The 12428-nt window shown below is 43.9% G+C and overlaps 1 protein-coding gene and 1 long non-coding RNA gene across 51 annotated transcripts in view; one reads left to right on the top strand and one right to left on the bottom strand.

Annotated features, from left to right (window-relative positions):
• Positions 1 to 12428, top strand: part of LOC118152128 (uncharacterized) — a 38854-nt gene that overhangs the window by 11262 nt on the left and 15164 nt on the right. The gene's annotated exons all lie outside the window — the stretch shown is intronic.
• SORBS2 (sorbin and SH3 domain containing 2) overlaps positions 7083 to 12428 on the bottom strand; it is a 392630-nt gene continuing 387284 nt past the window's right edge. For all 50 annotated transcript variants that reach the window (XM_078366120.1, XM_078366115.1, XM_078366113.1 and 47 more), the window contains one exon: positions 7083 to 9558. In XM_078366120.1, coding sequence (XP_078222246.1) covers positions 9497 to 9558 — 62 coding nt within the window. In that variant the 3' untranslated portion in view covers positions 7083 to 9496. The remainder of the gene's footprint in view (positions 9559 to 12428) is intronic.

The raw sequence follows: 12428 nt of genomic DNA, 5'->3' as shown, positions 1-12428 counted from the left end.
ACTGTTTCAATGTCTCCTCTGTCCCTTGTGGAAGGAACACTAGCAGGCTGCTGACACTTCCCTTGAAGCCTCGGTGTGCATTTGAGACAGCTTCTTAAAGCCAGTGATTGAGAACATATGATGAAACGAGGTAGATCAAATAGTCTGGTCTTGTGGAACCAGGAGCCAACTCGGGAGCCCACAAGCGTCTGATTGCCCGAGGCATCCCCTGAGAGCTCCCGATTCCATTTCTTGTTTCTTTTTTGCCTCTTCAGCTCACTTTCCAAGTTGTGCAATTATAATTTGGAAATGTCGGTGTTGTCCCCATGGAAGCAGCCCTTGCAAGGCTATGGACCAAATGTTTGTGTTCCCTCCAATTCGTGTGTTAAATCCTGGTCCCCAAAGTGCTGCTATTGGGAGGTGGGGTCTTTGGGAGGTGATTGTGTTACGAGAGCAGAGCCCTCATGAATGGGATGAGTGCCTTATGAAAGAGGTTCCAGAGAGCGCCTTTCTCTTTTCATCATGTGAGAACACAGAAAAAGAACTCTCTTTTCTTGTCTATTTTTTTTTTTTTTTTATTGAGACAGGGTCTTGCTCAGTTGCCCAGGCTGAAGTGCTGTGGCATTATCATAGCTCACCGGACCTGCAACTTCCTGGGCTCAAGTGATTTTCCTGCCTCAGCCTCCTGAGTAACTGGGACTGCAGGTATGAGCCACCATGCCTGGCTGATTTTTTAAAAAAAATGTTTTTGGTGGAGACAGATCTCACTATTTTTGCCTAGGCTGGTCTTGAACTCCTGAGCTCAAATGATCCTCCTGCCTTGGCCTCCCAAAGTGCTGGGATCACAGATGTGAGCCACCCCATGCAGGCAAGAAGGCTTTCTCTGAGGACGTGGGCCGTCACCAGACATCAAATCTGCTCATGCCTTGGTCTTGGACTTCACAGCCTCCAGAACTGTGAGAAAGAAATGTGTGTTGTTTATAAGCCACCTGCAGACATGAAAGTCAGTAGGGAAAGTTAAGATTCTCCCCTTGTAGAGGGCTATTGCTATCCCTCAGACTCAGATAGAGCTTCTGCTGCAGGGTAGATTAATGGTACATTCCTAGTCTGTTGAAGTGTGTGCATAATTAACAACCAGTGGGAAGGCCTTGCTAAATATTGACGCCCTGGGCACCTAGACCTTTTTCCTGCATGCCTGGGTATACCACTGGAGGTTTTGATTCGGGTGCTGTGTGTATGTCTGTGTGTGTGTAGGAAAGGGGAGTCTTTGTGAAGTTATAAGCTGAACTACTCAACAGTTATCTCCTACTATGTCTTGTTTTTATATGCAAATCCCAAATTGAGGATGAAGCTTGGGGGCGGGGGGATTTCGGTTGTCACCCTCTGGAACAAGATACATCCTCTGCATTTATCATCCGCTAGGAACTGGGGAGCAGAGAAGTGGGTGGAAGTGGGTGTCCCTGAGAGAAGGCCTGTATGGGTAGCCGTAAGCAGGTACCGGAGGCTGGGGGCTCAAACAATGGACGTTTATTTTCTTCCAGTTCTGGAGGCTAGGACTTGGAGTTGTACGTATCTCGGGGTTGGTGTGTGGGAAGCCTCTCTCCTCGGGTGTAGATGGCTGCTTTCTTTGTGTCTTCACATGGCCTCCCTGTACATGTCTGCGTCCCGATCGCTTCTTCTTATAAGGATTCTAGTGACATTAAATTAGGGCCCACTCAGATGACCTTACTAGCTTATCCCACTCATTTTACCTTAATTACCTTAATAGGGCCTCTTTAAATACCCTATTCCAAATACATTCTGAGGTTCTGGGGTTTAGAACTCAATGTGTGAACTTTGGGGGATGGGGACACAATTCAGCCCCTAACAAGGACTGACCCCTGGTTTTGTGTTTAAACACACAGTTACTATGAGTATAGACTGGAGATGAGAATTTCCCCACCTTTTCTTCACTAGGGACATGGGCATCACCCGCATTGCAGATGGTGTGAGTGATGAGAAGTCATGATGGAATGCCCCGGGTAAAGCGTGGCATCGCAGCCTCACCGACGCTCCCACTCTGAGCCCGGGCTGGCGTCGTCACCAGCGCCCTGCAGGCTGCGTGTCTTCTGGAAGGCGATGGAGTCTTTTTAGCCTACCCATGTGGCCGGCGACAGCTCACTCATAACCGAGCTTCCTTCACTTCACACACCTGGCTTTTCTGACGACATCATTGCCTCTGAGATCACGTGGGAGGGGATAGCCTCTCTGCCCTGGGCTGACCTGAGCCTCCGTAGAGATGTTTTTGCAATGACCGCTTTGCCCAGAGACATTCTGCAGGGATCCATATTTATCTCTAGGTACTCATCTACCTTGCGCTTCAGTCCACCTCAGGGACTGTCTGACTCCTTCCTATGTGTATTCCGGCTTTACCCCCTGAGTTCGGGAGGAGGAACTGTTTTCTACAAAGGGTCTGGATCAGCCAGGAATAGGGCAGATGAGAACATCAGGGCTGTGGCTCTTAGCTTTTAAATTCTGGATTAAAAAAAGTCTTTTACAATGATTTACAGTGGTTTAAAAGATGATTCTCCTACATGGTTTGAGTTACCCTCGGGCAGGGCTGCTGACCTCAACAGGAGAGGCAATTTGGGCTGGATAATTCTGAGTTGTAAGGGCTGGCCTCTGTATTGTGGGTCCAGCAGCATCTCTGGTTTCTATGCACTAGATACCAGTAGCACCCCCAAGATGTGCTCATAAATTGCCAGATGACCCCTGGGGGAGTGACAGAACCACCCCCAGGGAAGAAGCACTGGGCTAGTACATTATAAACATAACGCTCAATCTAACTTTTTGAACTATGTCGAATTTCAAAGTAAATGATCTGCTCTGTCCATTTTGATTCAAATAATTGGAACACACCTTCAGGATGGTTTGGATGTTACAGCCAACTGCAGTCCACACACTCATTTCTCAGTTTGATCTCTCTCTCCCTTTTGCTGTCTGTTCACTGTACAGATGCTTAGACCATGTGATGGCCGACAGTAGGAAGGTGTTACATATTATTTTCTTTTCTCTCTTCATTTTTCCTTTCCACCCTCTACCAATTCCTCAGATTACAATAGATTTTCTAACCTGATGGTAATTTTGTAATTCTCGCTTTTGAAGTTTTGAGTTAATGGTATTTTCATGAATTCCGAGGACTGACGTAGACGACTTCTCCCTCTTTAAGGTCCTCGCTAACGTCAAACTGACTTGAAAACATGATTTATTCACTTTATATCAGAGTCCTGATCAAGAGTAAGTGCAGATTATAAAACAGCATGTTAAGGCCGGGTGTGGTGGCTCATGCCTGTAATCCCAGCACTTTGGGAGGCCGAGGCAGACTGATTGCCTGAGGTCGTGAGTTCAAGACCAGCCTGGCCAACATGGCGAAACCCCATCTTTACCCAAAATACAAAAATTAGTCAGGCACAGTGGCTCACACCTGTAATCCAGCCACTTGGGAGGGTGAGGCAGGAGAATCGCTTAAACTGAGGGGTCGGATGTTGCAGTGAACTGAGATTGTGCCACTGCACTCCAGCCTGGGTGACGGAGTGAGACTCTGTCTTAAAAAAAAAAAATGCACACACACACACACACATACACACACACACACCCAAAACAAAACAGTATATTCAGTATGATCCCATTTTTACCTACATGGCCCCTGCCACAATAAATACACATGTTCAGAGATGTGCTCACGAAGATATGTTCCATGCTCTAATCCAGACCCTACATGGATCTCTTAGTGAATCTGTTTCTTTTTGTTAATTTATAGTTTTCTATTTTTTCCTACAATAAGCATCTATTGCTTGTGGAATTGAAAAAGAAAAAAAATGCTTGCAAAAGTTATCCTCAAGCTCCCTGTGAAATCAGTTCAAGATTCAGCACGGACTCACTGGTGTTGTTAATGGTAACAAGAGTTGTATTGGAAATGACACTTATTTTTGGAAGACATGGGGACAACTGAGTCACTCTTAGTATTTTAGGGAAAAGAATGAAACAAGAAACCCCAAGTGAACAGGTGAAGATTTGCTAGGCAGATTTCTGTCTTGTACCGAATGTTTTTTGGGTCAAGATTAGATGTATGTGCATGAGCTCAGATGGAACTGTCCTGAGCTGCGGCGGGGCTGAATTTAGCAGTGAGCTCAGGCTCAGGTCACTTAGCGTCACCCTGCAGAGAATGACTGGTGTAGCCTGGGGCTTTGTATGCCTAGGAGATATCCGGTAAGCACACAGCGCTCCTAGAGCATGCCAGGCTCGGCTGTCTCCCAGTGAGTCAACTCACAGACAGGCTTGTGTCACTCAACACCTGTCAGTAATGGAAAGCACATGCTCACTGGTTAGTGTCCTTTTAGAAACCAAACTCAGATTTCTTCAGGGAAACAATTTGTGCTGATGGGTATAACACTTTCTCTTCATCCTATGCACAGTAAGATGCTGTTAAGAGGGGTGTCCTTTCGTGCCAGCTCTGTTTGTGAGAATGGTGGAGAGGGAAGGAGGCGGATAGGTGCAGCTGTTCAACACTGAGTGCCCAGCTTGATCAAACATGGTTAGCACCAAGCTTTCACGGTTTGAAGTAAGATGGCATCTTGGGAGATGGACACATGACATTCTCCATCTGATTTCGATCGTGTATTATGTGTAATACCTTATATGTCTGGGTAAGTTATTTAACCCCCCAGAGCCTCAGCTCCCTCATCTCTAAAATGGACACAAAGCAGGCTTCCTCTTAGATCTGGTGTGAGCATAAAAATAGAGAACACACGTGGATAACAGCCTGGTATACAGGAGGTGATCAATATTGCTTTCCCTCTGGTCAGTTTCCAAGTTCATTGCTAAAAATAGGCACAGGCCAAGCATTCACAAAGGTTTTCTCTAAAGGAACTTATAGCAAATACTCTAGGTTTTGTGGCCTAGGAAGCAAAATTAAGGATATTATGTACATTCTTACATAATAAGGAGAAAACACATTTCTCCCAATTGCTATTGATTTGGGAATATAATAATAAAAATAGAGCACAATGTTTTTTTCTAACATAGAGCTACTAATGAAAATAAAGGATTCCTTTTCTGGGGTGATAGCATCTTACTTAACTGAGGTTCAGAGTCAGAGTTCCATCCAATGGATTGCCAGTGTTCACCTGGACAAACCATTCTTAATTTTCAAGCCGTGCAACAACCGGTCATGAGCTGAATTCGGTCCACAGGCCACAGTCTGGACATCTCTGCTCTCTACTGCTCATTACTAACACCAGTCTCTGCTTGCATTCTATCTGTGATCATTAATGGTGAATAAATAATCTGAAATCATAACTGATGAATGAACTGCTAGAGAGCTACCATCTGCAGAGGGGGATGAAGTAATGAAATAAACAGGCACTTAGAAGCTGACCGAGTGCTTAGTCTTATTTGATCAAATAATTCTTTTTTTTTTTGAGACAGTCTCCCTCTGTCACCCAGGCTGGAGTGCAGTGGCGCCATCTCGGCTCACTGCAACCTCTGCCTCCAGGGTTCAAGCTATTCTCTTGCCTTAGCCTCCTGAGTAGCTGGGACTACAGGCATGTACCACCAGAGACCAGCTAATTTTTGTGTTTTTAGTAGAGGCCGGGCTTCACCTTATTGGTCAGGCTGGTCTCCAACTGCTGACCTCATGTGATCTGCTTGCCTTGGCCTCCCAAAGTGCTGGGATTACAGATATGAGCCGCTGTGCCTGGCCGTGATCAGATAATTCTTTAAAGAGAATCTTTCTTTGTGGCGAAAATCTGGAAAACAGCAGGAAGAAATGCTCAGGCCACACAATCCAACCACCTATGATGAGAGACCAAGCAGCAAATGATTATGAAAAGTCACTCAAACAGGTTCTTTCTGTGTTGAACCCCGTGAGAAATGGACATGCTTGTTTTTGGTGGTAATGCAGGTAAGGGAGGGGTGAAGGTTCGGCATGTAAGTATCAGAGGGTCCTTTCCTTTCACCCTTCCACCCACCTGGATGGATAGGTCAGATTGATCTAGTTATATGATCCTTAAACACTCCGATGAAAACAAGACCAAAAGAGTATTATGGGGTATACTCCGCACCAAAGGGATTGCATTTTAGCAGAATGCTAAATAGACTAGGAGTTATCCTATGGCATGGAAGGCAGCAGAGTGGGTGTTAAGAGGAAACAATGTAGGGCCGGGCGCGGTGGCTCAAGCCTGTAATCCCAGCACTTTGGGAGGCTGAGGCGGGTGGATCACAAGGTCGAGAGATCGAGACCAACCTGGTCAACATGGTGAAAGCCCGTCTCTACTAAAATACAAAAAATTAGCTGGGCATGGTGGCGCGTGCCTGTAATCCCAGCTACTCAGGAGGCTGAGGCAGGAGAATTGCCTGAACCCAGGGGGCGGAGGTTGTGGTGAGCCGAGATCACACCATTGCACTCCAGCCTGGGTAACAAGAGTGAAACTCCGTCTCAAAAAAAAAAAAAAGAGGAAACAATGTGACAAGACATCTCTGATAACTGAGTTGGCAAGAAAGGAATATCCATATGTCCGAATATTTAAGAGATAGATATGGAAAAGGGTCAACACACACAGAGCAAGAAGGGACAAAGGTATATGAGAAAGGGTCCAAGCAGGCAAGCTGGCTCTTTCCCATTCGTGTGGCAGAAAGCAGGGTCTCCACGGCCACCCATCATTTGAAATTCACTGGAAGCCTGTAGACATTTATAGAAGCTGCTGGGTCAATTGTGCCCAAGCTGCTTGGGGCAAAGATTTTTAAATTTAAGAGTGTTGAATTGGGAAAGTGCTTACAACTCCTTGTAACAAACCCCTCCTTGGAAAAATAGTTGTTTTGAGGCAGAAATATTTTAAAATATATTGTTTTAGCAGAAGGGCAATTTTTAGCCAAAGAACATTTAGCAGGCAAGCTTTGGCGGTGGGTTTAAAAATAGCTTCTCTCTCAGCTGATGCCGACACATCTTTTCTCCATTTTTGTGTTAAAAGAACACACAGCAAATGCAGTTTCTCTTAGTTTAACTAACAAGTTGGAATAAAATACACTATTTGTATAAAGATAAATGTCAAGATGAAAAACTGAAGTATACTTCCAAGCAAAATTTATTAGATGTCTATTCAAGAAAAACACAACGACCTTTGCTTGTACGAATTCAAAGTCAATGCCTGGAAGCCAGGCATGAATATTTTTTTCTTTTAAAATCAGATACAGAGAGTAGAAACAGTCATTTTTCTTAAATATGACAGGCAACAGATATTGAAGTTTTTTCCCAGAAACGGCATCAAAGATAATTATTCATTTATCAGCAAAGCTGCATGCACTTGATTTAATTTCAAACCCAAAGCCTTTAAAATATAAAGCTGGTTGTGAACTTGACAGAAATCAAGGTAGGCTACTCAGAGATGTTTCTTTACCTTCTTCCTAATGAAATCAGTCTGTGTATATGTACATCTCAGTTTGGCTTCTACGATCTTTTAACTTCATAGATTTTTTTTTTTTTTTTTTGAGACAGAGTTTCGCTCTTGTTACCGAGGCTGGAGTGCAATGGCGCGACCTCGGCTCACCGCAACCTCCGCCTCTGGGTTCAGGCAATTCTCCTGCCTCAGCCTCCCGAGTAGCGGGGATTACAGGCACGCGCCACCATGCCCAGCTAATTTTTTGTATTTTTAGTAGAGACAGGGTTTCACCATGTTGACCAGGATGGTCTCGATCTGTTGACCTCGTGATCCACCCGTCTCGGCCTCCCAAAGTGCTGGGATTACAGGCAGGAGCCACCGCGCCCGGCCGTACTTCATAGATTTTTGCATAAATGCTCTCTGACAGAATGACACTATCTAGGGGTGCTTGTGATCTGTGAGACAGGGAAAGGCTGATCTGCTGAAAGTGTTGCAGGATAAAGAGCAAATCAGGAAACTCCCCTGTTTTCTCAGCAACTAAATAGTCTGTACAAAAAAAGAGCAAACATATGTACAAAATTCTAGAGGCTACGTACATTGTGAAAAGATCACTCACTGTCCACGGGAGAAATGCCATAAAAAGTTTTATCTATAAGGTGCTCAAGATCCAAAGATGAGTAGTTCTTATGCAAAGTCATAAGAAATCCAAAGCTAGTTCTCGGAGTATGTGTAATGTAGGCACTGTGAACTATATTAAATCCTTCAGGTCCCAATATCATTTTGTAAATTTCTGCTTTTATTTTCAGGGCAGAAAATACAACCTGAATGATTTAATTTTGTTTCTAAAAAGTGCCTAATTTATTCCTGGGAAATGTTTTACACACACCAGGAAAATCAGGCTCAACATATCCCTGCCCTCAAATGTAGCCAGGATTCTGAGTCCCATGGAAGAAAAATAATTATTATAGTAAAAATAATTGTATTAATCACAATCCTTGCTAAAACCAACCTTAATAGTTGTGATGCTTCTGTACTCTATTTCTATAAAATAACCTGTGAGATTCTATTACATTTCCATAAAATGTACAACATATCATATGGATTATATGTTCTTATACAATCTCAAATGTGTATGTGTACACACAGTGAAATCTTACCTACTAGTATTGCTTACAGATACTTTCAAGTGTCTATGTTAGAATAATTCTTTGCACCTCGCGCTAACACTGCTTTTACTTACATTTTTTTCAGATAAATAAAACACTAAGAGCTCATTGTTCATGATGCTGATCATTACATTTTAATATAAAATAGCGACGCAACTTTACAACACAATCGTTTTCCCCTGTAGTCTAGCTCAGCCTCTTGTATTGTCATGGTTATTAACAAAGGCTCTTATTCATTTATTCTTTGCACTTCTAAAAAGTGCAAAAAAAAACTTGCAGAAGAAGATTCCTATTTGAAAACTCACATTCAGCCAACAAAATCGCACTCATCCAGATGAACTTTCCTCCTCCTGCTTCAAAGGTTGTAATCACTGTGCATATTACCACATATATGTGCAGGCAAACGATTTTTAAAGTACAGTTACAGTTGTCATATGGTGTAAACCAAGACACTAGGCAAACTTGTGAAAAGAATATACACTGCCAAGCTAAGAATGTGAAAATGCGAACCACAGCATTTCCCAATAAATGATTTTCTGCTTGTTGTGGGGAAAACATCGCCCGGGGGCGGGGGAGATGTTGAAATAGAGCCATGAGGCTGGAGAGCCTCCTGGGGATGCTTGTTTTTTTTTTTTTTTGCCTCAAGTATTTAACCATTTTTAAGTATCATGATTTTCTTTCTGATCCCACATTCTGATGTGTCAAAGCTTAAAGCAGAAAGTAGGAATCCGCACTTTCACCGCGAGGCCAGCCTGCCATGTCGGCCCCAGGCTCACAGCAGTGGCAGTTACTCTGCTGGTGGTTTGCTGGCAGGTGGAGATGGTGACAGCCCATTGGAAACCGTAAGGCATGACAGAGGGAGGCCCGCGGGGTGTCTGAGGCGCGGTGACGCAGGTGTGTGGCTGAAAGGCGGCCTACAGAAGGAGGGAGAGTCATTTACAGCCTCTTGACGTAGTTTCCGGGGAAGGTACCAAAGAATTTGGTTCTTCTTGAGGTTCCTGAAAACAGAAGTGAGTAATGAAAGGTGGGTAACAACAATATCAGCTCATACACGTGGGTTGAATACTTCCCATTACAAGGCCTTGCGAAGAGACCAGGCCCAGAGGGGTCCGGAAGAGAAGGTAGGCAACTCACTTTCAGCCCATAGGCAGACAAAATCAGCAGTTTTAGCTGCTTGCCGGATGCTGTCCCTGCCCCTCCAGCATAAACGATGCCCTGCCATCGCGTCCGCCTAAACAGGAGTGCTCAGCCTCCCAATCTAAAGGCAAAAAAGGAACTCCTCCTGCTGCTGAAGAGGTGGGCGGAGGAACTCAGCCACGGAGGCTGCCACACAAGAGTGGCGGGTGAGGGATTGAGGTGAGGCTGACAGGTGACAGGGTGAGTGGAGAATCCTAAGAGCAAAGCTTCTCAGGGGCCAGGTGTGACAGGAGGCATCATTGGCAGCACCCGGTCACTGTCCAAACAGTTTCATCATCTCATAGAAGATCATGCTCAGTGCCACATCATTTATTTAAAAACAGCACTGCCGAGTCCTTCATCTAGTATACAATTAAAATTCTTCAACAGTTTACAAATCATTAAAGAAGAAAAATGTTTAAGCACTATTTGTGTGTGGGAGTTCTATCACTGAGCATGATTTCTTTTCTCATATATATATATATATATATATATATATAATTGTACTTTAGGTTCTGGGGTACATGTGCAGATCATGCAGGATTGTTGCATAGGTACATACATGGCAATGTGGTCTGCTGCCTCTGTCCCCCCATCATCTATATCTGGCATTTCTCCCCATGTTATCCATCCCCAACCTCCCTACCCCCTGCTGTCCCTCCCCTGTTCCCCCAAAACAGACCCCAGTGTGTGATGCTCCCCTCCCTGTGTCCATGTGTTCTCATTGTTCAACACCCACCTATGAGTGAGAACATGCGGTGTTTGATTTTCTGTTCTTGTGTCAGTTAGCTGAGAATTATGGTTTCCAGATTCATACATGTCCCTACAAAGGACGTGAACTCATCATTTTTTATGGCTGCATAATATTCCATGGTGTATATGTGCCACATTTTCCCTGTCCAGTCTATCATTGATGGGCATTTGCATTGGTTTCAGGTCTTTGCTATTGTAAACAGTGCCACAATGAACATACATGTGCATGTGTTTTTATAATAGAAGGATTTATAATCCTTTGGATATATACCCTATAATGGGATTGCTGGGTCAAATGGAATTTCTATTTCTAGGTCCTTGAGGAATCACCACACTGCCTTCCACAATGGTTGAACTAATTTGCACTCCCACCAACAATGTAAAAGTGTTCCTGTTTCTCCACATTCTCTCCAGCATCTGTTGTCTACAGATTTTTTAATGATCGCCATTCTAACTGGCATGAGATGGTATCTCAATGTGGTTTTGATTTGCATCTCTCTGATGACCAGTGACGATGAGCATTTTTTCATGTTTGTTGGCTTCATATATGTCTTCTTTTGAGAAGTGTCTGTTCATGTCCTTCGCCCACTTTTGAAAGGGTTAGTTAGTTTTTTCTTGTAAATCTGTTTTAGTTCTTTGTAGATTCTGGATATCAGCCCTTTGTCAGATGGGCAAATTGCAAAAATTTTTTCCCATTCTATTGGTTGCCAGTTCACGTTAATGATTGTTTCTTTTGCTGTGCAGAAGCTCTGGAGGTTCCGTTTGCCTATTTTGGCTTTTGTTGCCAATGCTTTTGGTGTTTTGGTCATGAAGTCCTTGCCTCTGCCTATGTCTTGAATGGTTTTGCCTAGGTTTTCTTCTAAGGTTTTTATGGTGTTAGGTCTTAAGTTTAAGTGTTTAATTCATCTGGAGTTAATTTTAGTGTAAGATGTCAGGAAGGGGTCCAGTTTGTGCTTTCTGCACATGGCTAGTCAGTTTTCTTTTTTTTTTTTTAAGAGACGGAGTTTCGCTCTTGTTACCCAGGCTGGAGTGCAATGGCGCGATCTCAGCTCACTACAGCCCCTGCCTCCTGGGTTCAGGCAATTCTCCTGCCTCAGCCTCCCGAGTAGCTGAGATTATAGGCACGCACCACCATGCCCAGCTAATTTTTTGTATCTTTAGTAGAGACGGGGTTTCACCATTTTGACCAGGATGGTCTCGATCTCATGACCTCGTGATCCACCCGCCTCGGCCTCCCAAAGTGCTGGGATTACAGGCCTGAGCCACCAGGCCTGGCGGCTAGTCAGTTTTCTTAACACCATTTATTAAACAGGGAATCCTTTCCTCATTTATTCTTTTTGACAGGTTTGTCAAAGATCAGATGGTTGTAGATGTGTGGTGCTGCCTCTGAGGCCTCTGTTCTGTTTCATTGGTCTATATCTCTGTTTTGGTACCAGTACCATGCTGTTTTGATGACTGTAGCCTTATAGTATAGTTTGAAGTCGGGTAGTGTGGTGCCTAAAATTGTCTTTGCAATGTGGGCTCTCTTTCGGTCCATATAGAGTTTAAGGTGGTTTTTCCAGTCCTGTGAAGAGGGTCATAGGTAGCTTGATGGTGATAGCATTGAATCCATAAATTACTTTGGGCAGTATGGCCATTTTGACAATATTGATTCTTCCTCACCATGAGCATGGAATGTTTTTCCATCTGTTTGTGTCCTCTCATTTCCTTGAGCGGTGATTCGTAGTTCACCTTGAAGAGGTCCTTTACATCCTTTGTTAGTTGTATTCCCAGGTATTTTATTCTCTTTGTAGCAATTGTGAATGGGAGTTCCCTCTTGATTTGGTTCTAAGTCTGTTATTGGTGTATAGGAATGCTTGTGATTTCTGCACATTGATTTTGTATCCTGAGACTTTGCTGAAGTTGCTTATCAGTTTCAGGAGATTTTGGGCTGAGATGA

The sequence above is a fragment of the Callithrix jacchus genome, chromosome 3, assembly GCF_049354715.1.
Source record: "Callithrix jacchus isolate 240 chromosome 3, calJac240_pri, whole genome shotgun sequence".
Lineage (NCBI taxonomy): Eukaryota > Metazoa > Chordata > Mammalia > Primates > Cebidae > Callithrix > Callithrix jacchus.
The sequence above is the reverse complement of the archived record's forward strand: the minus strand, read 5'-3'. Positions and strand labels throughout refer to the sequence as shown.